Source organism: Anopheles ziemanni, chromosome X, assembly GCF_943734765.1.
Source record: "Anopheles ziemanni chromosome X, idAnoZiCoDA_A2_x.2, whole genome shotgun sequence".
NCBI classification, from domain to species: Eukaryota; Metazoa; Arthropoda; class Insecta; order Diptera; family Culicidae; genus Anopheles; species Anopheles ziemanni.
Genome location: NC_080707.1, coordinates 10,695,695 through 10,712,237, shown reverse-complemented (window position 1 = coordinate 10,712,237; position 16,543 = coordinate 10,695,695). Strand labels below are relative to the sequence as shown.

At 46.9% G+C, this 16,543-nt stretch overlaps 1 protein-coding gene and 1 pseudogene across 1 annotated transcript; one reads left to right on the top strand and one right to left on the bottom strand.

Annotated features, from left to right (window-relative positions):
- The first annotated feature begins 602 nt into the window (after nucleotides 1–602).
- LOC131291039 (5'-AMP-activated protein kinase subunit beta-1-like) lies at nucleotides 603–1,444 on the top strand (annotated as a pseudogene).
- A 1,260-nt stretch (nucleotides 1,445–2,704) lies between these two features.
- On the bottom strand, nucleotides 2,705–6,035 carry LOC131291038 (basic proline-rich protein-like). The gene is made up of 4 exons (XM_058320229.1): nucleotides 5,970–6,035; nucleotides 5,879–5,900; nucleotides 5,671–5,807; nucleotides 2,705–5,581 (listed from the first exon to the last, which is right to left on the bottom strand). The coding sequence occupies exons 1-4, from the start codon at nucleotides 6,033–6,035 to the stop codon at nucleotides 2,705–2,707; spliced, it is 3,102 nt and encodes a 1,033-aa protein (XP_058176212.1).
- Between the last annotated feature and the right edge of the window lie 10,508 nt (nucleotides 6,036–16,543).

The following is a 16,543-nucleotide window of genomic DNA, read 5'->3' as shown; positions in this document are numbered from 1 at the left end:
AAAATTTTTTTCATTCAAATTTACGTCACGAACGTCAATATCTACTCGATTAATATATCTCGATTAATAAATCTCCGAGGAGCCGTTAGTTCGGAGCCGTCCGGAGCCGACTCCGACTGCCGACTAGCGGTTCCGGATGGCTCAATATAAACTGCTACGACTGCGTTATAAAATCAACTTATGCTGGTATAATATTATGTGCTACAGTTAGAATAAGTACTGCTACTGTTATGATATCATCTGAAAAACCCTGAATTATAATTATTTTTATAGGTATCATGAAAGTCCGGTATATAGTAAGATTTGAGGAGTAGATAATAATTATTATTAGAAGGTTTTGGAACACATCAAGTAGAGGAGTAATAGAATGGGTTTTTTTTAATTTGCGGAAGAATCACCGTAAGCGTTGAACGCATCTCACTGAGCGTTCCGGAACGAGTCAGATCCTTGTAAGGATCAGCTTACCCACCTCTAGTCATGACACAATGTGCCACCTATCGCCATCAAGTCCTTTATCAGACGGTGCTGCAGCTTTCCGTCAAACCTTACAAGAGTGTTTCGTTTCGTAAACGATCAGAACTAATCTCACAACAGCATGTTCAATGCAGCGAGTATTCATCCAAGTAAGATACATAGATCCGGACTAAACGAGCCCATACCGGTGTTTATGTTCGACGGAAAACAGCTTCTGGAGAAGGAAGGAGGTCCATACGCGCACTTCAAGCCGGTTCCAGAACCTGAGGCGGACGTGACATACGCAGCAGGAGGACGCTGTTCAATCGGTAATGGTACCCACCGTGTTCCAGTGGTGTGGTGGTGGTAAGCTAGTCTACGTTGGCGGAACATTCGCACGGTTCATTCGTCACCATCGTTAGCATACCGGAGGGAGATCACCACTATAAGTTTCTTGTCGATGGCGAATGGATGCACGATCCAAAGCTGGTACGTTGTTGAACACAGGTGTCTTGGTGTTGTGCTATGACTCACGCTATCACTGTTTATTATATTCTGTAGAAGTGCGTTGTAAGAGACAAGGGCATTACGAACAACCTGGGTACCGTGCGTCAAAATGAATTCGGAGTATTCCAAGCGCTCCTCAAGAACAGCGAAGATACGTGCAAGGTTGAATCGAAGGAGCGGGGCCAAGATATTCCAACGGCAACACCATGGGACGAGGACCAGCTGTTGCAGGATCCTCTCAACCAAGACACCCTACTATCGGTAAGGAATCAACGTTTGCTCTCAGTTCTTCTCCGATTGAATGTTCATTTATCTCTTTTAATGCAATATTCGTAGTGTGAACCAACGCTTCTGCCGGAACCGAACAACGTCATGTTGAACCATCTATACGTGATCTTCGATCGAGAATGGCGTAACGGTGCTGAGTACGAACCATCGTTACCGGAAAAAGCACCTCACCACAGAGTTCTACAAACCCATCTAGAGATCTGACCACATGCCGTGAAGTGAGGCGAACAATACGTAGACTACAGCACAGGCAAGATTTCATATGAGACCTAATATAGAAGACTAAATAACCAAAAACTAACATCTTAAAGTTTCGTTCGGCCTACTAATCAACTAATGTAGCAGAGATTTCGATTTTCATCCACGTATACTCACCTACTATCTTTTCTCAGCCGAGAATGCACTTGATCCTATGATTCGTGGCTTTGGAAGGAACTGCACATTTGTCCTAAATCTTCACTGTTGACCAATTATGCATTTAGTAGATTGTAGTGAAGACGTGTTGGTTCAAACACAAGCGCGCATAAAGATTGTACATCGAGAGTCACGAAGATGTGTTAGAGGTAGATGTTACAGGACAGAAAGGCAGGGATTCCGTCAACAATGAACACCACTCGGTACTTTCATCTCGCATACCGGAGATCGGCAGCTTGTATAATCGTTCTAAGAGGCCAACGAAGGCCTCTTCTGTTTTGCACTTCGTGTTCGAAAAGAGCAATGTTGCATCGATGTTGGAACGATCATGAGGCAACACCTTCATATATATTTTACCTGTTCTGCCCCTACCGCTGACCTGACTCTCTCCCTGCCGGCAGTCTTTGCAATTGGATCGGAAGGTGGGTGAAGCCAACATTTTCGACCCTTGGGCTTCGGATCCTCAACCCTCGGTATTTTGTTACGGCTTCTTTCGCATGATTTCCACGCAGGTCGAAAGAACCCATCCACTTCGCTCCTCCTAGTTTTCATAGGTAACAACGGTCCTCACGCATGCCCGAAGATTTTCATTTTTCCTCATCACTGTTTTCCTCCCCTTCCACTTCGGTGTGAAAACATGCTTCCTGTGGAAACGTGTCTCTAAATGCGCAGGTGCTATGGCACTGTTGTCAGTGTTGTCAGAGCGCAGGTGCCATGGCAAATTGTCAAATTAGTGTGAAAGAGCCAGCTTCAAGATACTATTGGCATCTCCACTACCATAGAAATGAAAATAGTTGCGTTTCAAGAAGCATATCATATATTTATAAATAGTCATATGTGGTACAAATTACATCATAAATACTATTGGAACTTGCGCTCTATGTACAGATCAAGATAGTATTAATCTTCGGTGCAAAATTCGAATCTGTATGCCTCTCGGAATTACTCCAGACTGCATGCTTGGAGATTGCATGGGTGGAAGCATCCTCACTGGTGGAATGACTCCGTCCTGGATAATTTGGCCCTGCCTTGCACCTGGTTGCTAAGATCGAGGATGGTTGACTCCTGGATTGACTCCATACGGTACACTTGAAGACTGGATGGATAGAGGCATCCACCCTGGTGGAATGCCTCCAGACTGCATGCTTTGAGGCAGCATTGGTGGAGGCATCGTCACTGGTGGAATGACTCCGGATGGCATGTTTTGAGGCTGCAGTGGTGGTGGCTGCGTGGGTGGAGGTATCCACCCTGGTGGAATGACTCCAGACTGTATTCCTGGATCCCGCCTTACACCTCTTTGTTCGAACTGACGATGTTTGACTTTCGGAATGACTCCAGACTGAATGCTTGTATGCTGCATGTTTGAAGGCTGCGTTGGCGGAGGCACCCAAACTGGTGGCATGACTCCGGACTGCGTGCTTTGAGGCAGCGTGGGAGGAGGCACCCTCATTGATGGAAAGCCTTCGGGCTGCACACTTTGAGGCAGCATTGGTGGAGGCATCGTCAATGGTGGAATGATTCCAGACTGCATACTTGGAGCCTGCCTCACTTCTGGTTCGACTCCGGACTGCATGCTTTGAGGCAGCATTGGTGGAGGCATCGTCAATGGTGGAATGATTCCAGACTGTATACTTGGAGCCTGCCTCACTTCCGGTTGCTTGACTCCGGGAACGACTCCGGACTGCATACTTTGAGGTAGCATTGGTGGAGGCATCGTCAATGGTGGAATGATTCCAGGCTGCATACTTGGAGCCTGCCTCACTTGTGGTTGCTTAAACCGAGGATGCTTGATTCCGGGAACGACTCCGGACTGCATACTTTGAGGCAGAATTGGTAGAGGCTTCATTGTTGGAGGTACCGTCACTGTTTCAATGATTCCCGACTGCGTGCTTTGAGGCAGCATTGGTGGAGGCATCGTCATTGGTGGAATGACTCCGGATGGCATGTTTTGAGGCAGCATTGGTGGAGGCATCGTCATTGGTGGTATGATTCCGGACTGCACGCTTTGAGGCAGCATTGGTGGAGGCATTGTCACTGGTGGAATGACTCCGGATGGCATGTCTTGAGGCTGCAGTGGTGGTGGCTGCGTGGGTGGAGGTATCCACCCTGGCGGAATGACTCCAGACTGTATTCCTGGATCCCGCCTTACACCTCTTTGTTCGAACTGACGATGTTTGACTTTCGGAATGACTCCAGACTGAATGCTTGTATGCTGCATGTTTGAAGGCTGCGTTGGCGGAGGCACCCAAACTGGTGGCATGACTCCGGACTGCGTGCTTTGAGGCAGCGTGGGAGGAGGCACCCTCATTGATGGAAAGCCTTCGGGCTGCACACTTTGAGGCAGCATTGGTGGAGGCATCGTCAATGGTGGAATGATTCCAGACTGCATACTTGGAGCCTGCCTCACTTCTGGTTGCTTGAACCGAGGATGCTTGATTCCGGGAACGACTCCGGACTGCATACTTTGAGGCAGCATTGGTGGAGGCATCGTCATTGGTGGTATGATTCCGGACTGCACGCTTTGAGGCAGCATTGGTGGTGGCTGCGTGGGTGGAGGTATCCACCCAGGTGGAATGACTCCAGACTGTATTCCTGGATCCCGCCTTACACCTCTTTGTTTGGACTGACGATGTTTGACTTTCGGAATGACTCCAGACTGTATGCTTGTATGCTGCATGTTTGAAGGCTGCGTTGGCGGAGGCACCCAAACTGGTGGCATGACTCCGGACTGCGTGCTTTGAGGCAGCGTGGGAGGAGGCACCCTCATTGATGGAAAGCCTTCGGGCTGCACACTTTGAGGCAGCATTGGTGGAGGCATCGTCAATGGTGGAATGATTCCAGACTGTATACTTGGAGCCTGCCTCACTTCTGGTTGCTTGACTCCGGGAACGACTCCGGACTGCATACTTTGAGGTAGCATTGGTGGAGGCATCGTCAATGGTGGAATGATTCCAGACTGTATACTTGGAGCCTGCCTCACTTCCGGTTGCTTGACTCCGGGAACGACTCCGGACTGCATACTTTGAGGTAGCATTGGTGGAGGCATCGTCAATGGTGGAATGATTCCAGGCTGCATACTTGGAGCCTGCCTCACTTGTGGTTGCTTAAACCGAGGATGCTTGATTCCGGGAACGACTCCGGACTGCATACTTTGAGGCAGAATTGGTAGAGGCTTCATTGTTGGAGGTACCGTCACTGTTTCAATGATTCCCGACTGCGTGCTTTGAGGCAGCATTGGTGGAGGCATCGTCATTGGTGGAATGACTCCGGACTGCATGTTTCGATTCTGCTTCACACCTGGTTGTTTGAACCGAGGATGTTGAACCGCTGGAATCACTCCAGACTGCATGCTTGTTTGCTGCATGTTTGAAGGCTGAGTTGGCGAAGGCACCCTTACTGGTGGCATGACTCCGGCCTGCATGCTTTGGGGTAGCGTTGGTGGGGCCTGCGTAGTTGGAGGTACCATCACTGTTTCAATCATTCTCGACTGCGTGCTTTGAGGCAGTATTGGTGGAGGCACCGTCGCTGGTGGAATGATTGAACAGATTGGTGTTGGCATCCACATTGGTGGAGGCATCCACATTGGTGGAATGACTACTGAGTGAGAGCTTGGAACCTGCCATACCTCTGGTTGCATTGACCAAGGATATATGCCTCCCGGAATGACTCCATATGACTGCATGCTGTCAGACTGGGTTACCCACATTTGCATATAGGTCTGTTGCATGCCGTGTGGGTTCGCGCCTGGATGAACTCCTGCATATCCGATTGCCGCTGCATGCGCCAGAACAGGATCGATGTTTGCACCAGGGACCATGTTGGGAAGAGTCGGTTGGTCCGGGATGAAACTGCCTGCAACTTCCGCTAGAATATCTGGCGTCAAAGGACGGAAAACTCCCCGTCCACAGTAGCAGTTCATCTGAAAGCGTGACAAAGATCGGAAGATGCACTCTATTGCATGCTTCTGCAAACTAGGACTCGGCGCACTATGTTTGATGTTACACTTACCATTGTGTGGCTCACAACGATGTGGCGAATATGCGATAAATCCAAGCGATTGTTGTGGAGCACCTGAAGCCGGATACACTCAGAGCACGCACTAATCAGCTGCTGCGTACAGTCATAGCAATCCATGTAACGAAGAGCTATTAGATGGATGAGAGACAAGGATAAATGAAAAGTGACGTCACCCCAACGTTAGCAGCTACCAACTCACCATAGCTTGACGATGTGAAGCCCTGTGAATGTGAAACGGAAACAATTGAAAGCGTTAGAAACGTAATGGTTGACAAATTGACTCATATTACCATGTATTCCGGCTCATCCTCCTGTCCCCAAAACAATGGGCGGCCATTGGGTCCGTTGGAAACCATGCTGCAAAATGATAAACTTACGAGGAGCTCTAACTGACACGTCTGACTTCACCGAACGTCTGTCTACAGATGAAAACGCTTCGCTTGGAGCAGCTGTGGTTTGCTGGGAGAGGGTAACAAATTGATGCAAACAAACACATGTACACACAAATCGCCTTTGTCAGAGGCAGATGCATTTTACAAGACGGTGATCGGATTGCGTTGAGCCATGAAACATACACATCGAATAATACCCGTACGGTTCGGATTTTGCCGATCTCCGTGTTTCCGGAGATAGGGGGAAAAGTGGGGTTGGGGAACGTACATATACATACACACACAAACACGAACTTTTCCCCACTCATGCGTCTTCATCTCCCTCACAGGATGAGGTCATGTTCCTTGCAGCGAACCTCAGCAACCGACGGGGAGTATGAGGTTCTTAGGGTTTGTTTTACAGTTTGTCGGTTGTTATTTCCGTCGTTCCATCGTTGTTCTCATCTTGGAACGTGATCGCGTTAAGGCGAGCACTTGTAGTACGTATACGAACAAATGATTTCTTTCTAGTGGTTTCTGGCCTCAAACTAATAAACTAAGAGCTATGGGTTAGAAAACCGAGTCCCTCACAGTCTAGTTAATAGTCTATTTTCTCGCATTCAAGATTCAACACATGCTTACCTTCATTCACTCGTGAGGGACGTGTTTCCGATGATCGTCCAACTAGGTGCGTTTTATGGAGTACTCCTTCTCCCCAATTCAGCCTTATGTCACGTAGGCGATTATTCAAATATGACAAATCCTCTTGGGAGCATTCATGATTCGTTAAATTAACAACCAATATGTCTGTGGTCGTGAAAACAACTCCGATCTGTTGAAAGCTAGCAAGCGTTGAGTTGGAAACCGTTTGAGACGAGGTAGTAAAAACCAGTTTTTCCGCTCATGCAAGGTGCCATCCGACGCTCCAACATCTGCCATTCATCGTTTTTCCAGTCCGGTGTGCAATTCTTCCATCTTCTACCCCCAAAAAGGTTGGAAAAACACCAACAATTCGACGCTCCAACATCTGCCATTTACCGTTTTTCCAGTCCGGGGTGCAATTCTTCCATCTTCTACCCCCAAAAAGGGTAGAAAAACACACAAACTGCGCACGAGCAACGAGGCTTGCTATGTTTTGCGAAAGAAAATGTGTGCAGAAAGATCGGAAAAAACGGCCCGAAGGAAAAGAAAAACGTTACACACGAACGGACGGAGAAAAACTCGCCGATAACACCAACGAAGAAACGGCCAACAAAGGAGAGGACGAGTATGGCATATGTTTGGTCCTTTGAACTTCGCGAAGCGGCCGTCGATGAGGCAAACGCAACGCAAAGGATAGGAAAGTCGTAAAACTCGCTCCTCGGAGGAAAAGTCGTTAAACTGCATCCGCTCCGCACAAGAACGAGGGGGGAGGGCGGAAGAAAGGGAGACGCAAAAGGGCAATGGACTGGAGGTACTCACACAACATGTGTCGTTGTCGCCTGTGTCTCCACTTTCGGTGTTGATCGTTCCAAATTGGAGTGCGGATGAACAATAATCAATGAGACTTATGGAAAATGGGCCAGGGTCAGGAAAATATTTCCACTTAACTGGTTTACTTTAATTATCGGAATTATTCTCGCATAACCGATAGCAGGTCGAACCTTTCGGAGAAACTTGGCGCAGGAATGAAGTCCAAATTTGGTGGAATGACGCATGAAACTGCCTTCGTCATTCCTATGAGTTTTCCTAAAGGTTCACCGTTTCGACGACGATGCGTAGAAGTCGTAAATTAACGATTTGCTTCGGAACCCCATGGGAACCCTCCACAGACTCCGTTCCCTGGTTGTTTATTTTATTTGGAAGAAAGTGATCGCTCGTCAACGAACCCGATTGTTTTCAGCGCCGGAAACTCGAGTGTTGGTCGCACTTGAACTATTTCTCGCATGAACACCGTCCGTGGACACAATTCTGATCTGGAAACAAATCTTCCGCCGGGAATTTGAGGGTTTTGACGAAGACGCAGACCTCGAGATGGGGAGGGGGTGAGGGGGGTGGCAGAGTTAATTTCTCTTAAGCCGCGTAAATGTTTGAGCGAAACGCGTCCAACACGGTCGTAAAACTCACGGGTGGTTGCTGCAACTCCGGCGAACGACGGGAGAAGGCAGAACGATCGAGTAAAACATCCGAGGCACCGCAAGTGTTTGGGGATGATGGGGGTTGGGGGGGGGAGTGGGGGTTGGGTTTCGCAATAAAAACACCAATATTCATCTCCAGGAGTTCCATGGTGTCGGTGTGCAATAAAAGGATCACAGTCGGGTCGGTAGCATTTACTACTTAATCTGCATTTTCTGCACGGAAAACATAAATCATCTATGTTCGAACATTGCCAGCTTCTCCGCCGAACGCAAGTAACATAAGAAACGACCGAGGAACATTTCTGATTTTCAAAAACCCCTAGAAAAAAATGCAAGTCATCGGTGTGGAGCTGAACCAACCTTGTCTACATAATTCTTCTTTCCTTGGAAGACTGGCTCATCAGAGGTCGATTATGTGGCCACAACCAATTCTACTATAAGCAGTAAATTCGGTACTTCTTGGATCATAACACACCCGAAAAATAGGGTGTTTAAACATCCTTCATAATCAAACTCCGGAGAACTCCCAGCTTTCCCTTTTGAGCTCTCAATGTGCCTCTAAGTCTGAAATACATGTTTGTGTCTTTAGTCGATCAAATGGTGTATTACTAATGATCTCATCGAGGTCTTGCGTTCAGAATACTGATACACACACTTCATTATGCTCGCCCCAAAAACATATGACTCCGACGTTTGATCTCAATTTCTCACTCTTTGTTCGACGCATTTCTCTGCGACTGCCTCTTCGTCTCTTCGACTTCGAAGTTCTAACACTACGCGTGTGCAAAAATGCCTGGTCAGCATCAGTATCGTGCACACGTTTGAAGTAGAACCTTGCGGCTCAATTTGTTTGCCCACAAACATCTGTTGCGATAGACAAGCGACGCACGTTGTTTGTATAAAGAGTTGGTAAGCGATTTCTTCCTCCGGAAATCTGGTGTTTTGATTGCGGAAGTGGAATTTTCCGTTCGCGGTTGGACCGGATGTGTGCGTGCGAAGGGGAGCACATGTCGGTCGTTTCCACCTATTGGTGCCGAGTACAAGGAGTCGGGTTCAGATTTGGCATCATTTCGTCGCCGTCGTTCAGTGAAACCAGACGTCGGAAGGCCTCAACTCTCGAGCAACATGTCTTCGAATGGAATCCATGCGTTGATACTTTGCGGCTACGCCAATGACTCAGGAGAAATGGTAAGCTGAGGAACGTTTCGCAACCTTTTTCCCGGTATTAACGCTAGGTCTGTTTGTTCTATTTTCAGGAATCGATAATACGTGGTCCAGGTAGGTGTGCAGCTTCCTGCGTAGGGATTACAACAAGGTTTGACACAGCGATCTCTATTTCCCACAGGACTTCGATGCTTTCTTTGCAACGTATGCTCTTGGCCGCTGTTCCGTGAGTGTCCGGGCTGCTACCGGGAGCAACTGTTCTTCAGAGATACTCCCGACCTTTCAGATGTGTGTCCAATCATTCTCTGCGACACCATGGTAAATCCGGAGCTCCAAGCGCGTGGTTCGGCGTGTCGCAATTTGCAGCAACTTGAATTCTAACGCATCTTTTGCTCTTTTAGGAAGGTGTTCATATGCACTGCGTCAGTGTGACGGACGTGGTCCGTCCCTGGATGCCAACCGTGCCAATGCTATGTACGTGCAGCCGCTGCCAGGAACATCCGTAAGCGAATGCGACCAACAAGGGAAGCAGGAGACGGTGCAGGCGGTCATAAGGACTCGGACAAACAACTTCTCCAACGTCAGCTCTGATTCACTTGTTGTTTAATTCAATCAATAAATTACACCATTTAGAAAATCGTCAAATTATACGAAAAATGTAAGTTTTTTAATTTCTATTTTGATGAAAGTTTGTGACCAATCCGAACATAGCATGGAGAAATGGACAATGAGAGACGGGTAAGCGTACTTAATCAAATACTAAGCAGTAGTCGCAGTAGTAGTAGTTAGTAGTAGGTAGTAGTAGGCCAGCATTGCTGGGCAGTGCTAACGGTATTAAAAGTTCAGTAGAAGCGAAGCCACGCCGAGTGTCTGACCAATCAGAACAGTTTCTGTTATCACCAACAACTGATACTGATATTTAACTTGCAACTGAAGGTGGAATGGGAACTTGAAGCGTGCTGCTGACTCTTTCACACTAATTAAACAATTCCTACATTTAACAGTGAGTAACACCTGAGCATTTAAATACATTCTATTTCCATTCGGTTTCACCGGAAGCAATCACCAAATTTCCACACCGAAGAAAAATAGTGCTGAGGAAAAAGGAAAATCTTCGGTCATGCGTGAGGAACGCTGTTACCTTTGAAAACTAGGAGGAGCGAAGTGGATGGGTTCTTTCGACCTGCGAGGAAATTATGCGAAAGATACCGTAATAAAATACCGAGGGTTGAGGATCCGATGCTCAAGGGTCTCCTTCCGATCCAATTGCAAAGGCTGCCGGCAGGGAGAGGGTCAGGTCAGCGGTAGGTGCAGAACAGGTAAGATAGAAATGAGCTGGAAGATGTCCATCCAAGGTTGCAGAGTGAGTGCATTTTTATCGCAACATATTTCTCTTCTAGAAAAACCCCATGATCGTTCCATCATCGATGCAATATTGCTCCATTCAACCACGAAGTGCAAAACAGAAGGGGCCTTCGGTGACCTTTTAATTGGTGCAATACCTGGACCAGACCGGCCTGCTGGCCCGGGAGAAGTCGGGATATCGGGAAGGACATTCCTGTGAAACCGCACTGAACCTGGTGCTTGCGAAGTGGAAGGGGTTGATGGACAGTGGACAGCCGGTGCTTGCAGTTTTCTTGGATCTAAAGCGGGCATTTGAAACAATATCGAGACCCTTGTTGCTCACAACACTTCGACGATTCGGTATTGAGGGGAAGGAACTCAGTTGGTTCAGCGATTATCTGACAGGTAGAACCCAGAGGACAATTTTCAAAAAATCTGTTTCAGATCCCATTGAAAACACCCTTGGGGTTCCACAAGGAAGTGTTCTTGGACCAATTTTGTTTATCATGTATATAAATGACATGAAGCAGGTCTTACGTTCCTGCGAGATAAATCTTTTTGCTGATGACACAGTAATATTTATATCGCGAAAGGACGTCAAACAGGCAGAGTCCCTTTTGAATGCAGACTTGGTGGCTCTGGATGGCTGGTTGAAATACAAGAAACTCGCATTGAATGTTAGTAAAACACACTACATGGTAATGTCGAGGAGGGAGTGGATCGGCCAGCTTTCCATTGCCATCAACACGGAACCAATTGACCGAGTCTCCCAGGTGAAATATTTGGGAATCATTCTTGACGACGGACTTACATTCAGTGCACATATTGATGGGGTCATCGCTAAGGTGGCAAAGAAGTGTGGGGTGATAAGTAGACTGGGGAACAACCTAAATTTTTTTGGGAAAGTTCACCTCTACAAATCCATTATCTCACCACATTTTGATTTTTGTCCATCAATATTGTTCCTCGGCAATCGGACACAGCTCAAAAGGTTGCAAAAAGTGCAAAATAGGGTAATGAGGTTAGTGTTGTGTTGTAGTCGGTACACGCCGTCTGCTGTTATGCTGGATGTCCTGCAATGGATGTCGGTAGAGCAGCGGATAGTGTATCAGACTATGATACTAATATTCAAACTCCTGAGGGGCTTGTTACCGGGGTACCTTGGAGAAAGAGTAGTTAGGGGTTCTGACGTTCACCGGTACAACACTCGAAGGGCTCATGATCCTAGAACGTCGAACTTTTCAACAGTATTTGCCAGAAATTCTTTGTTTTGTAAAGGTATACAATGGTATAACAGCATGCCTAGAGAGATTGCCGAGGCTGCAAACGTTCGCGAGTTCAAGCGCTTGTGTGCCGTGTACGTTAAGCAGGTTAAGTAGCACCCAGTAGAATGTGCAATGTCTCGTAGTTGTCTATTGTGAAAATTTAATGTTTGTAAGCATCGCACTTGTCATCACGATCTCACAGATGATGATGATGAGATTTTTGTTTTGCAAATTTAAATGTAAATAAAAAAAAAATGGAACAACATATCTTTGAGACACGCGCGCGTAAAAGTGGAAATTTGAAGTTGATCTTTCTGTAGGAACTGCATCAGTCGCTCTTGTGCAATCACGTGGCAGGCGCCTCGAATTCATCCATTGATGATATTTTCGACGTGACCAACTGTTTCACGGATAAGGTTTGCTTAATTTGCCAATCCTGGAAAGTGGTAACTCCCCTCCATATGTTGGATAAGGGAGATACCGGCTACACGAATAGGAGAGAGCATTTTTTGGCCGTGCACTCCGGAGAGCGGTTCCACGACTCCTGTCTTATGGAAGTTGTGCTAACCGCTGTACGCAAGGAAAAGAGAGCTGACTGGTCTTTTTCGTGAAGGGTCACTTTGATCCCACCACTTCGTGATTTGCTATAAAGTTTAAACAAATATCTTTTGATAACTCCGCCATTCTCAAACCTGTGTTGGGGTAAGAGGTGGGACTCATCATCATCATCATCATCACCTCTTCGAGCGATTAGACAAGCTGCCGATCTCCGGTATGCGAGATGAAAGTACCGACCAAGGTCCGGACGCTGGAAAGAACGTAGAACCCGCGAAGAACATGAAAGGTGTGACGGATTACCTGTGGAGGATCGTTCAAGTCGTTGGAATTATCCGGCAGTCGAAGCCTGGAGGGCTGGTGACTGCAATCAATAAACATTTCCCGATCCAAGGGCTTACCGCTTCTCGAACGTGCTTCAACGCGGCTTCAGCGATTTGCAAATGCAGCAATGATAATTCCTTTATCGCTTTTCTTTCGCCGCCAGTTGATGATGAAACGATGGAGAGAATTTCTACCGACTTGAATTTTTGATGACGGAAATCAGTCGCTTCTTTTTCGAGTTGATTTCCCTAACCTGAACCTGTGTGAAAGCCCGACAACCTTTCTCCTTCCGTTCTCTTTGCATGAACTCTGGTTTCTGGCGTTTCATGGTTCAATCGATGTCTATCTAATTAGGAAATTTAATTTTAATAAATATGTTAATGTGAGTATGGACACCCTTTTCTCTCCTGTTCCCCAACAATGGACCTCAATCGGTTAACTCCCCTAAAATGTAAATATTAAGTAGAGACGAATTGCAATCGTGGCCTCACAAAGTGTCATTAATATGCACAAAACAACTCGTACAATATGCAAAACCGTGTACTTTCTAAATTGCAAAACTAAGCGAAGCTAATTAAGATTTAACTTGTTGTCTTCCTCTCTCCAATTCCCTCGAATGCAATTAGAAAGTTCGTTCGCTTTGCATTGCATTTTGATTTGCAAATTGAATTTAGCAACTTTCGAAAGCATCATTTTTGAATCATTCATTTAAACTCTGCCCTTCATCAGCTTGGTGCAATGTAACCACCTTCCATCGCATCGCTGTAATAATCATCATAAATATCCTACACCCAGGGCGGCAAGTTAAATTAATCTCACGAAGTAACAATAAAAGCGTTTACGTGCAACCACAATTTAACCCTTTTCGCAAATAAGTTTTTTCGTTAAATAAATCGAGCCAAGAAAACCTAACTCGCATCGCACCGAACATTTGCATATGACATCATCATTGCGGCTCTGTACCAGCTTGTCCCCCTTTACTTGATGTTTCGTGTGTTGGTGAAAGCGCTAAAGCTAAATAATCGCGAATAAAGTCGCGAATGAAAGACGGTCGCCTACAATGTAATGAGCGTATCGTTTACGACCACATCTTTATGGCTGCCCCGGGCCAACTGATCGCACTTGTTAAAATACAAACAAGAAAACAGTTAAAATGGCGTTCGCAAGAACAGATGCTTCGGTTGCAATGCAGTATTTTTAAAAGACCAAGTGCAACTGCTTTTGATTTGGTTTTTATTTGTTAAAGTTCCGAAGGCAGAAGAGATTGGGAAATGTGTGTTTCGCGAGCTGTTTTTTTTTATTGTCTTGCGACTACTTTGAACAAGGTGAATGGCACCTGCGTATCATGTTGGTTTTACGATCAAATTAAAAAACCGGTCCCGTTTGCGAAGATGTGAAGCGCGCTTGTCTCTCTTTCTTTTGTGGGAAGTGCGTGCAGGTTGTTGACCCCCGGTGTGGGGCCTCCACCGCTGAGGATAGGTTGAAACATGACACGGAAGAAAAGGTGTGGAGCAAATTTAAAGCAAGCAGTTGAAAGCATAAGAACGATAAACGTGAGGCGAAAGTCAAAAGACGAATTAAAGGCACAGAGAATAAGAGAGGGGCGAAGGGGTGTGTGACGTCAGCTGGCAGCTGGCAATATGGCTGATAAAATGATCGCAGCTTCAATCGAACAGTTAAAATGGCCTTTCACTTCCTCCCGATAGGAAAACGTTACCAATCAGTCAATCAGTCAAATTTCTTTCAGGTACATGTCTTTCACGTAAGCACAACACACAAACAGTGTTAGTTCGTCCAATTTTATTGTATTACTTTGACATGTTAGTTCCATTCCATAAACTAATAAACACTTTTAACACTTATGGTCATGAAGAAGTTATAACTTGGCTATTCCGATGCGGCCGTTGTTAGTACGAAGGTTTACTAGCATTATGCAACACTTTTGCCGAAGGAAGGGCAGAGACCCCAGACCACTACAACGTTGGCAGATTTCTTGCGAAACCGGCCTCCGTTGCATCGCGGAGCATTTCGTTGACCGGCGGCGTTTTTGGTCTCCTGTTTGTCCTTCATCTCGCCCTGTGGAGGAGCACGCCGTATCTCAACATGCTCGCCGAACAGCTTCTTGGGTTTGGGCTTTGGGGACACCGGTCCACGGACGACACCGAACCAGCCGTTCGGATAGGGATCATCCACTGTCGCATCAAAGTCAAACCCTCCCAGTTTGCGTGGCGACGGCGGCGGCGACGGCGGTTGCGACGGCGGGGGCGAAGACGGCAGGAAGAAGTCTAGCGGCAGTGGCCCGCTAAATAGCGTCATCGGGCATGCTCTTCCAATAATTACCGAATGCATCTTTCAGCGAACTCACAAAAGTAGAATGATATAAAAAAACTCCGGCACAGAACACTCCGGAAAGATGGAAGCGTAATGTCCTTTCGAAGCGTCACTGCCAAACTTGCGAATTCAGCACACTTCGAGAACAACCGAATACAGTCAGCACGGTCGAGCAAGTAGTGATGGGTACATTCGACAAAAACCCGGAACCGCTTCCAAAATGACTCCCTGTGCGACACTCCGAGCTCGGAACGGAATCACTACGCGAACTCATTACTCATTACGAGCAAGATCAACACGAAAAAAACAAGTCCAAACACGTTCAGCAGCACTGGCAAGGACCTTCGCCGCGTAAACTCACCTCACCTCACTTGGTGAGAAACTCTGCTCGCTACGATCACGGTCACTTTTTACACTCATCGAAGCACGGGGTTTCGACTTATTTTCCCTTATGTTCTAAATCACTTTCGTTGCTCTGTTGCTTCGCAAGACATCCGCTACGCACCAGTTCAGGTTTCTACATCATCATCATCGCGTCATCGCGTTTTCTTTCGTTCGGCTTCGTTAGGGGGAGCGTTAGTCGCTCCTCACGGTCGGGTTGTGCACACATACGAAATCCCCTCAGCGGATGTGGTGGTCTTATTGCTTCGATGTAAACGCTTCATTTCCTTTGTCCCAGCAGTGTTGGTGGACAACGCGATATCCATACTAGGAGGAAAAGGGCAAGTGAGGTGGGTCGTATGAGCCTATTGTGAAACCAGTGAGCTGTAAACATAACACTGAAGCTTACCGAAGTTTCGAGGAACCTCATCGTGCAATCACTGCTATCTGCGGTGCACCACCGACACTTCGACGGCAGCGGCCGCTGGCAGATCCAGCAGAACATCTGCAACAACACTGCAGGGCAACGAATTCATATAGTGTGGGATCGACGCACTCTAGAAGCGGTATTACTCACGCTCTATTACCAGCCGGTCCGGAACGTCCATGGTGGCCTTCGAACAACGGATTGACGGAACCTTCACTCGGTAAGTCCTCCACCTAGGGATACTTGCGGCGTACTGATGCCTGCTTGCAGCATCCGATGGCGTGCCCCCCGTTGGAAGCGAGGAAAATTGAACGTGCCCAGAGCCGGTTGGAGCTCTCATAGAAAAGGGGGGATATGCTGGGCAATGGAAGTGCGAAAGTGAGAGGTTGACCTTTCTCTCTTGCCGTGCATCATCTGTACGGTTGTGGTGGTCGTAGTGTGTACGTGATTTTTGGCGCTTTCCTGATATGTGCCAGTTCGTTGTTGCTTGGACAACGCAATACAGTTTGGATGTAGATTCCTCAATCTGAACCACTTTTTTCTCCAATTAAGAGGCTCCCAAGTCTTTGAATGCGAGATCTATGA